The sequence below is a fragment of the Musca vetustissima genome, unplaced genomic scaffold (genome assembly GCF_032173495.1).
Source record: "Musca vetustissima isolate MV318-11 ecotype Yass unplaced genomic scaffold, APGP_CSIRO_Mvet_v1 utg183071, whole genome shotgun sequence".
NCBI lineage: Eukaryota > Metazoa > Arthropoda > Insecta > Diptera > Muscidae > Musca > Musca vetustissima.
In genome coordinates, this window is record NW_026883903.1 from 32,779 (window position 1) to 44,727 (window position 11,949).

Here is an 11,949-nt window from a genome sequence, read left to right on the forward strand (position 1 = left end):
GTTACTTATAACAAATCCCACTTAAAAATTCACACATTATTACACTTACTGATTAATTGGCACTGTCCAACAGTTCTAAATATATATAGTTCTTATTTATGTAATTTGGGTTAATCTGACACATCCAGTGACAAATTGGCTATAGAATCCCAGGATGTTTGGTATTAAAATCGGATATAACTGTACACGTTTTGGTATAGGCCCATTATCAGTAGTTATAAGGGTTATCTACATTTTCTACAGTCTCTGATCTGTTATTCCGGTTTCCAGAATTGTGAACACCTTTGCAGAATACATGGAGTACTTGTCTATATTTTGATATAGTCTTATATAAAGGTTTCGCCCATTTTGGAAATATAGGATCATCAACATTTCTAAAATGCGCGGAACCGGAACATTTCGGAGTGGGCGGTATTTCTTATAGTTTTTGGATCAAAACTTCTTTGCAAACAATATAGATAATTTTTAGTGTGGACATTTTCTACCCAGTGAGAACCAAAGTACCAAACCATAGCTAATTTAGTTCACCGTGTGTTGTGTTGTTATGTTCGGCTTATAATTGTGGCCTATAGATTGACTCGAAATAAAAACACAAAAAATTAAGTTTTCGGTCCACTTCATCACAAAATTATTATCTGATTATCACCGAAAATTAATGGCGTTGTCTTTGACCATAACTGGAATCTCATAGAACATTTCAAAGCGATCAGCGCTATATTTCCGCCCTCCAGGGTTACTAAATAATATCTGAATTCGTAAGCATCTGTAAATATTTAAGTGTGACTCCCACATCCGAGTACATACTACAATATAATTGGTATTAATTTAAAGGCCAACCACTTCTATTGGATATACTATCAACTTCTCGGGTCTATGTCCTTCAAGAGTAAATATATACGCCGTAGAATACAAATATTGTCATTTTTCATACAAAAGTCAGGGTTCATTTGGCCCGCTAAATATTGACCAATCTTTATCAAAGCATGCATGCTTATTCTTTGCCCCCGATCCACTTCTCAATGTAAAAATTCGATGTTTGGGACATAATTGCGGCCTCTGGAGCGACCAGAAAAACCGACAAAAATTAAGCATTTTGTCCATTTCATCCTCTAAATATTAACCGATCTTTACCCAAAACAATAGGAGTCTTCATTGGGCGAACCCATCCTACATGCAAAATTTCGTGAAGATTGGTACAGTATTGATCTGTATCGTGTTTACAAATTTTAATCGACAGACGGACGGACACCCATGTCTATATCGACTCAGCTAGTCGTGATGTGATCGGTATACTTAAAGGTGGGTCTAGGACCAATATTACGCGGCGTTACAAACCCCAGACAACATAGTTGCGTATGGTATAAATATGAACAAATTATTGGCAGGTACAAAGGTTTGCGTCGGGAATTCCCGCCCCGGATATTCCCGTGATTTCCCAATATTATTTCTGGTGAAATCGGGATATAGTATTTCCAAATATATATGTATACACTTATTACCAAAATTATGTGTCGCAATTTTATGCTAAATAATTGTAAATAAAGTATTAAAAATTTCTACACTAATAGCGCATTTACATACGTACTTTATATTTATGAGAATGTATGATATCCTGAAAATAAATTAGGGTTAGTTACCTAGGATTAAAAAAAATAAAATTTTAACTCAGATATTTATATTTTCAGCCCCTTAGTGCATATAACTCCATAAAATGGAAAGTTGAGAAATCCGATGGTAAATGATGTTTTTGAAATGCCTTTAACAATATGAATTAAACTATATAATGTAGAATATATAATGGCGATAATCTTCGATCTATTATTCAGAAAATTTATTATAAGTATAAAATATTAACAAATGAAAAAGCGTTAAGTTCGACCAGGCCGAACTTTGGATACCCTCCACCATAGATATACTGACAGGTACTTGAAATAAAAATATAGGGAACATACCAAAGAGTGTACCTATACCGACATTGCTACAAACCGATTATGGTTCTAACTATTGGTCCTAGACCCCATGTTTCTTTGTTTCAAAAAATTTTGACTTCATCCTACAGTACATATATATGAATGTATATATATATATATATATATTATATATAAGGTTAATTATCGAACTTTATGTTCTAGTTTTTTTTTCGTATCTCAAGCAGATTAAATGATTACAACAGAATCTTAGAACCAAACCCAAACACGGAACAAATCAAATCAAACAAAAAGGGGGTTATATGGGGACAACCCCATGAAGGGTGCGAATATTAATCATTTTTGGTAGGGAGATTTGTTACCATATACGACTACCAAATACCAAATTGCAGCAAATTCGGTTAACAACGCGCTCAAGACCCTCAAAATACCGAAAATTGGGGGTACACCTATATGGAAGCTATTCGGAAAAAATACGAAGTACGGTTATATCGGGAATACCAGAAAAAGTGGACCTATATTAATATTTTTTGTGAAGACAAGGTGGAGGGCAAAAAAAAGAGGGGCTAATCTATGTGTACCGAGCGACTCATTTAATGAGAACAGTTGCAATTTTTAGTGTTTATGTTTTTTTTTTTTATTTATAACGTTTAATTCGTTATTTATATTGTATGGTAAATGTTTCCAGTTTTATGAAATAACTGACGCAAAAGCCCTAAATCCTGATTTTCTATTCTATGTAACTATTCTATTATACTTTTATTGTTTCAATATATCTGAAGTTTGTTTGTCCATAACACGTTCTATACGTTTCGAAACATCTCTCATTCTCGCGATGATGAGTCCTGAGTCCTAATCATCGCGTCTTTGTGATATTCCTTTTTTGTGGTCGGTGAAACATTCAAGCGCATCTTTCCAATTTGTAAGAGGGTGTGACAGAGGTAATTTTGGGACTTGGTGGTCGCCTCTTCCGCACCCTCCTTTATTTAAAAATGAGAAGCCGACTTTACAAAAATCACGTTGTGCTAAATCTGAATATGCGATACAAGAAACCCTGGACCGGGCCGGGTATAATTATAAGTTTACAAAAATCACCTTTTGCTAAATCTGAATATGCGATACAAGAAACCCTGGGCCGGGCCGGGTATAAATTAAAGTTTACAAAAATCACCTTTTGCTAAATCTGAATATGCGATACAAGAAACCCTGGGCCGGGCCGGATATAATGAAAAGTTTACGAAAAGTTCCTTTTGCTAAATCTGAATATGCGATACTAGAAAGCCGTGGCGGGTATAATTAAAATGAAAAACCAGTAAGGAAAGAAGTAAAGTCGGACGGGGCCGACTATATGATACCCTTCACCACTATGGGTATATTAAACAGGACTATTAACATGAAATTTGATGAAATAAAATATGTGATATTTATCTAAATGTGAATCTATCTAGATCTATTCATAAAGTATGTAAATCGACTTCAAACAAATATAAATTGGTCATCCGTTGGGCTATGTCTGTACTTCTAGAAAACGCAACTACGTAATTCTATGCTCAATTTTGTAAATTGTGCAAAATTTGATGTCAATCTGACTACATGAGGAGTTTGATGCCCAATTTACTTGAAATCGGGCGAAAATATATATGGAAGCTCTATCCAAATATTAAGCGATTTCAAACCAACTTGTCACAGGTTAGGTAATAGTAATTTCAGAACGTTTTGTTCATATCAGTCTATTGGTTCCTTGGTGCGTCAATTACTTAAAATCAATCTATAATAAAAGGGAGCTATATCTATATCTGGACCGATTTTCACGAAACAAGGCAGACATCACTCTAGGCTCAATTCAGTACGTTATGCCAAATTTCGCGCAAATCGAAAGATATATAGCGACTTTGGTGCACCATTTACATGAAATTGGGAGCTATTTACTATATATCGGAGCTATATCTAAATCTGGACCGATTTTCTCGAAACTTGGCAGACATCACTCTAGGCTTAATTCAGTACGTTATGCCACATTTCGTGCAAATCGAAAGATATATTGGGACTTTGGGGCACCATTTACATGAAATCGGACGAAACTATATATGGCTTAATTCACTCTAGGCTTAATTCAGTACGTTATGCCAAATTTCGTGCAAATCGAAAGATATATTGGCACTTTGGGGCACCATTTACATGAAATCGGACGAAACTATATATGGGAGCTATATAGAAATCTGGACCGATTTTCTCGAAACTTGGCAGACATCTCTCTAGGCTCATTTCAGTACGTTATGCCAAATTTCGTGCAAATCGAAGGATATATAGGGACTTTGGTGCACCATTTACATGAAATCGGACGAAACTATATATGGGAGTTATATCTAAATCTGGACCGATTTTCACGAAACTTGGCAGACATAATTCTAGACCTAAATGATTAGGCTGTACCAAATTTCGTGCAAATCGAAAGATATATAGGGACCATTTACATTAAATCGGTTAAATATATATATGGGAGCTATATCTAAATCTGAACCGATTTTTCCCAATTTCAATAGGGTTCGTCCTTTGGCCGAATAAGTGAACTATGCCAAATTTCATCCAATTCGGATCATAAATGCGACCTGTAATTTGTTTACAATTTAACATGCACAGACAGACAGACGGACGGACGGACATGCATAAATCGACTTAAAAAGTGATTCTATGCATATTCTCAAAAGGAACCATGTGTCTATCTCGTTTCCTTTTGCCTGTTACAAATATATGCACAAAGACATAATACCCTGTACCACAGTGTGGTGAAGGGTATAACAACTCAATTTGAACACAAAGTTTTAAAGAAACCCAGATAGTTTGAGGAATACGAACATGCTATAAAAAGTCGTTAAGTTCTACTTTTTAATGAATCTGAATCTGGTGTGTCATCTAATAGTGCTGAAGATATACCAAAGGTAGAACATGTTGATTGTTTTGAAATTAAATTAAAAGAGGCAATTACTGCTGCAAAGTCAACCCCTATAAAATCATAATATTTTTTAGAAAGGAATTAGCTTTATAAAGTAGAACTAAAAAATTGATTACTAATCTGTTGAATGGCATTGGTAGATTTTAAATCAAAAATTATTGTATACAACCTGTTTTTAATACAATGCGTTGCAAAGCACATGCGAAACTAATCTTATTTAAAAATAAAATTGACGTAAATTTTTTTATAATTCTAATTATTTAATTAATAAATATACATAATCTATCATCTCGCATTTTATTTTTAAACGTTGTAAAAAGTTCCGTGATTTCCCGAGAACCCGAATTTTCGGTATCCCGTTAATGGAAAAAAGTCGGGAACTCTTAAACCCTATCAGGCACCCAGCATTGATGTCAGTCAATTTATTGTTGAATTTGTCTACTCTGTTTTTGTCTTCAACATCCTACTACATTTTGGTGATCCAAATGTTGATACGATAATGGCAAAATAAATAGATACTCAATTTAGCGCAGCTGATGGATTTAAATTGTCAATTCCTTTCCATTTGTCAAATAAATCCTCATACCCCTTTCATAACATACCCAAACCCATATTCTAACACATTATACATTTACATACATATTTCAAATGTAGTCTTACCCTTTGTTTCGAATAATCCACATATCGTATTCCAAAGTAGTCCTTTTCTTTTATTTTCAATTGATCACATATATATTCAACTAAGTAGCTGCCTCTATGATGTGCCTGGAATAAAAATAATCACATTTAAATTACACTGTGCTACAAAATAACAAAAAAAAAAAAAAAAAAAAAATCAGGGGTTCTAATGTACCAATTATGTTTAGTTGGAGTCCCTGGACCACGAAAATACCTTTGGTTTTTCTGGGTCACTTCGAAAATTAATTTTATAACGGTAAATATAGAGAGAAAAGTGGTTTCATGGATTTTCAATTTGAAACTCGAATAAAATTTATTTTTCTTCGGACTGTACGATGAAATTATGATATCAAGCCGTATAAGTTTCATTATATATCGGGGTAGAAAATTAAATAAGCTTTCGAAAATGAGAAAATATGTATAGAATCAATACAAAAATGTGTATAAGTCATCCATTTTTTAACCGATTTTCCTCATTTTTGAAAGTTTATTTAATTTTCTTCCCCGTAATATAATAAAACTTATACGGCTTGATATCATAAATTCAACGTACAGTCCGAAGAAAAATAAATTTTGTCATTTTATGTGTATTTTTTCATATTTCAACCGCTGTAACTCAGCCAATCATCAACCGATTTTCCAAATATATATCTTGTTTGAAAGGAAAAATTCTACGAAAGAAAAAAAAAAATAACGAAAGAAAAAAAATTATAAAAATCCGTTAGAAATAAAAGCAGTTGTTCGAGTTTCAAATTTAAAATTCATGAAACCACGTTTTTCTCTATATATCCGTTATAAAATTAATTTTCGAAGTGACCCAAAAAAACCAAAGCCATTTTCGTGGTCCAGGGACTCCTACTAAACAGAATTGGTACATTAGAACCCCTGAAAAATTTTAGTGTCGCACAGTGTTATTTTCCTTTATTTAGAAAAAAAAAAAATCATTAAGTTTTAGCATTTTATATCAAATATACATAGACATACTTCGTATACAACGGAACAGTGAAAGAATGTTTTGTTCTGATGTGCCCGAAATAAAACAATGTTAAGTTCGACCCGGCCGAACATTTTATACCAGCCACTATGAGGATGATATTCAAAATATGTAAAGTTACTGGGGCTCCTAGGAGAAAACTTATGTTATGATAGGACCTTGAATATGCCGTTCAATATCAATATTGATTATTTTGAGTAGTGAAACCATTTTTATACTGAGATTTGGGGTTATCGTTATATGAGGGCTACACCAAAAAAATGGAACGATATATCCGTTTTGCAATACCAAATATCCTAGGAGTACTAGCAATGTCTGTGCAAATGTCTGGGGGTAGCGTTATATGGGGGCTACTCTGAAACTTGAGTCAATATTAATAATTTTTTATACGTGCATGTGCTATACAACGAAAACCAAAATTCTAAATTACGGCCAATTCGGTTGAAAACGTGTCCCAAATGATTAAAATACCGAATATTGTGGGATACCCTGGGTCAATATTAATAATGTTTATGTGCTATACAATAAGAACCCCAAATTCAAAATTATACAATTCGGTTGAAACACGTGTCGAAAATCGTCTAAATACTAAATATTGGGGGTATCGTTATAAGTGTGCTACCCTGAAATTTGGGTCAGTATTAATAATTTTTGAAAAACGTGAATAAAATCGACAAAATAACAAATATTGGGGGGGTACCGTTTTATGGGGGCTACACCAAAACGTTGACCGATATATCCCATTTGCAATACCAAACATCCTAGAAGCACTAGGAATTTCAGAGCGCTATCTTAAATATTGCGATCTCTATCGTGATTTCAACAGACGAACGGGCAGACAGATGGACAAGCATAAATCGGCATAGAGTTTTATTCTGAATAAGAATATATATATATATATACTGCACTCCACCTTTTGTTAAGGGTATAAAAAGTTTTCCAGTCAAAATCTATATAATACCGACAAAAATGTAATAGTTGTTTTGCGGGTAATGCAAAAAGTGGGTGAAATTGTGTTGAGTCGGGAGGCGCAACCGGGTAATGCTCTAATCTTATTATTATAATCTAATCTTATTATAGTATTATAGAACTCGATTGATGTTGCTGCATTTAGTGTATTCCGCATGAATGTGCTCACCCTTTAGCTTTAAACTTACGTGACGTTGAACACCGCATGATTTTAGTTTTTTTACGTGCCGAATCTAATGATGTTCACTTTGAAAGATTATGGTGGCACATCCACCATTCAAATGGAATCATTTTAAATAAAATTGATACTTAAAAAATCTTCGCAATATAACGAATGTTTCGCTAAAACGAAGGGGCCTGATAATATATCGTTCATATGAAATATAAAATAAAAATCGTTTTATTTTTATTATAATTATCTGACCTAAAAAGCCCAACAAAAAACATAAAAATTTAATATATCATTCATTTGGCTAAAAATGTGTTACTATTATGTTTTTAATTTTCAGTATCGTTAAGTACAATTTTCTGGTGCGCGAACGATTGTAGCGAACGGACAAAAGGGTCAAATTACTGTTACCCTAAGGAAATTTAAACAACGCAATTTTTATTTATTTATTTTTTTTTTTTTTAATGAAATACAATTTTTTGCAATATTTCTCACAGTTTAATGACAGATACACCAAAAATTTGTAATTTGTGTATTTCAAACAAATACAATCACAAAAATGTATGTATTAGTGTGGACAGCCCTGCTTTAAGGGGACCTCACATTCTCAGATTAAAAAAAAAATAATTTTGTATTTTGATTTAATTCGAATCTACACTAATTCAAGAATGTCCGTATGAAATTTCAAGTGAAAATCTCAACAACTTTTGAAGATATAGCCGATCTAGCTAGCATCAAGTGACGGCAAGAGGGCTTCTCAAACTTTAAATTGATTTACATAAATTTGTGCCATTGTACGCAAACGACTCTAAATCTGTCCGGTTGAAATGAAACTTAGCATAGGTTGCAGAAAGGCATTTATATGGATTGATGTTATTCGGTTCACTTATAGATAAAAATCACATAAGTATGTTCGTTAAATTTTATGCCAATGTACCTTCTAAAAGGCGATGTCTGTTAGGATACATATGTACCGGACCGACTTTACTACTTTCGTTACTGATTTTTAAATTTTGGAATACATATGGTTGTGGTGTTCTATTTTTAAACTATCAAAATCATATGTTTTTATATTTAATATGTATGTTATTGCAAAAATATATTACATATATTGTAAAAGTTAAAATTTTCACTAAGGGTCGTACCTAAATTCATGCGTATGCGTACGAATTTATTCACTTCAAAGTTAAATATATGTATTTCAATGAATATTTTCCAAATACGCATCTATATATATATATATATATAAAATAGAAAAAAAATTGTTTGTTTGTATGTTACCGTTATGTTACTGTATATGGTAGGTGTGAATACACATTATTCATAAAAATATGAACGAGATAAGATCGGTGGAAATGCACTTTCCGTTTCACATAAATAATATACATGTAGGAAATAAAAAATGTTTTGTTTCTAGATTCAAAAACCGTTGAACAGATTTTACTGAGATTTTTACCGCACATCAGTCATCCGAGCAAAATAATATAGGGTATATTAAATTCCAAAATTTCGCGTGGGTGTGGAGTTATCGCATCGAAAGTAATTATACATCTGAACTAATGTTCATTTTCTAAGTTTATATCTTAAGAAGGGTTACAGATTCCCACTTCAAAATGTGTCACTATAAAAATTGGCGTGGTACAATAGGGAAAATGTACTCCTCACTGCATTTAATTAATCTAAATGTAGAAAATGGAAACTCTTTTGGTTGTTGACACAAAAACCGCTAAATAGATTTTACTGAAATTTTCGCAGTAAGTCATGTCAACCCATGTAAGTAAGATAAGCAAGATAAACTTCGAAAATTCCGCGATGACGAGGAATTATAGCATCAACAGTAATCATACCTCTGAACTAATATTCATTTTCTATGCATATATTAGAATATCTTAAATAAATCGTCTTTTACAAATTTGTATGATACACAGATAATTACATACTAATCTTAAGTGAGCAGGAAATAACAAAATTGGTCCAAATCGATAATGTTCGACTCATCATTTTTGGTCCTTTTGTCAATAATGATAAAAACCACCAGTTCAGTAATTCCACTAACGTCTGCTGTTTTCATCTCTCCATTATCTACATATTGCAATAAAATTGTGTAAAATGAACAATTTTTGACATTCTAATTTTTACATTTTGTCAATTTGTGAAAAAAATTAAATTTTGGATTTTTTAATTTTAAAATTCAACCTCCATTGAAGAAAAGATTATGAATTCTATATTGGAGATATCCAAAAGAGAAATGCTGATTGTGGAATAAAAGTTATAAAAGTCCGAAATCTGTGGTAGCTTATCATTATAGCTGATATATTTCGTGTATGTATATAGGAAATCACTAACTCAAATGCCACAAATCCTATCTTCGGACTTGATCCTGGTTTCTTAAGAATAACAATACTATATCTAGGTTCGCCAAAAATATTATGATGTGATAATAAATTATTGTGAATTTTTCTTGGCAATGAAACACAACTCAAACTTAAAAAGGATCATACGTCAGGTATCTAAGCGATATTAATCGGAGTGAGAAAGAGATCATATCATGGGGAAATAGTTGAGAATACAGACATAAAAAATTGCTGTAATGTTAATGAAGGATTGTAGTGGTCTTGGAACGATTAATGAAAAACATGTAAATATTGGAGAAAATATATTTTTGTATGGTACTATTACAACTGATTAGAAAAGTCAGACTAAATTTGTTTTTAATATTACCACCGTATTTCAAAGATTATTTAAAAATGTTTTTGTAATCTATTGAATAGAATCAAATATACTAATACATAGAAATTACGAAATTATTACTGATATTACACTACGAAATACCTACAAATAGTTTTCGACGTTAACTATCCAATGTTAATAAATTTAGTATGGGCAGCGAAGCGCCACGGTTTCAGCTAGTTGCGTATAAAAATATAAAGTTGAAAATTTTCAACATTGACAATGCATATTTTGGATTTTTTGTTTTTTTTTTTTTTTGAAAATAGAATTTCAGTTATTGAAAATTTTGTGTTTGTATAAAAGCAACCATTTTTCGATCAATTAAAGATTTTTTTCATCCATTTTCGCCGTTTTCAATTGGCACAGATGCAAATAAAGTCCTTGCGTATTTGGGTAATACGGACGTCTAACAAACCCTACAAAGGTGAGTATTTTGTACGGAAACGCAATAAATTAGGTACGACCCTAAAATAGGTAATATTTTGTGTGATTAATGTTTAAATTTCTTTAGGGTAACATTCTGTATTAAATCCAAATATGCTTGTTAATGACATATTTTTCAAGATTAAGATAGATTTGCCTTGGTTTCGTCTATCGCCATAGTATTGGTCACATATTTCGACTTGTTCCGAACTAATTTTTTGCCAAATAATATTCTGATTTTTTCGAATGAGAATAGTTCCGTTTCAGAAACAAAAAGAATCTACTAATTTTTACTCGAAACCCGTTTCTGAACCCACAAAACTGGTAAAACATTGAATCAAATTGAAGAGAACACAAAACAGTATTACGTTCTCTTTATGAACTTTTTACTCGAAAAATTTGTCCGAGTAAAAATGGTAAACAGGAATGCAAACTTCTAATTGGTTTGTTATGTTGATTTTGAAGTATTGCCATCTGAGGGCGATTTTGAAATGTTTCCCTTTTACTAGCTTTACTATTTAAAAATTATTGGAACATACCAAATATTGAAAATATTTTTAATTTTCAAATGTTTCTCTTTTTATAACTGTGTATGTGAGAAATTTGACACACCCCGACATCCCATGGAAACTATATATATATATAAGCATGAAACCAAATAAATATGTTTATTGATTTTATTCACTAGGGTACTATAATATTCATAAACACATTCCCATACAATTTGTTCACAACATACAAATACACTATATATTTACTATATTGTCTTATTATTATTCTCTCAACAAAATACCTGAAATTCGCATTCCAGTAACTCGGAGTCATCCAACAACCTCACTGTACACGTATAAGAAACGTTATTTTCATTCTTGCTTCTAAACATACTAATTAGCTTTTACACAAATATGCAAATAAGATATTCTCTAAAAATAATCGAAATATACTTATATGCGTTTAGTTCAACCACAGAAAATAGGCCGGTAATGTTTACAAAACTGCCCTAGTTTGTGTTGCCACATATTGACAAAGAATTTTACTTAAGGGTTGTTGCCTAAGCATTGCGTATGCGCAAGATTTTTTCACCCCTGTGTTAAGTACAGTAAAA

The 11,949-nt window shown here is 32.1% G+C and overlaps 1 protein-coding gene across 1 annotated transcript in view; it reads right to left on the bottom strand.

The window, feature by feature from the left end:
• Positions 1 to 11,727, bottom strand: part of LOC133330893 (FERM domain-containing protein 3-like) — a gene marked incomplete at its 3' end in the record, with an annotated part of 43,846 nt that extends 32,119 nt beyond the window's left edge. The window contains exons 1-2 of the mRNA XM_061539295.1: positions 11,638 to 11,727; positions 5,542 to 5,646 (exon numbers count right to left, since the gene is read on the bottom strand). Coding sequence (XP_061395279.1) covers positions 5,542 to 5,646; positions 11,638 to 11,727 — 195 coding nt within the window. The remainder of the gene's footprint in view (positions 1 to 5,541; positions 5,647 to 11,637) is intronic.
• Positions 11,728 to 11,949: the final 222 nt, after the last annotated feature.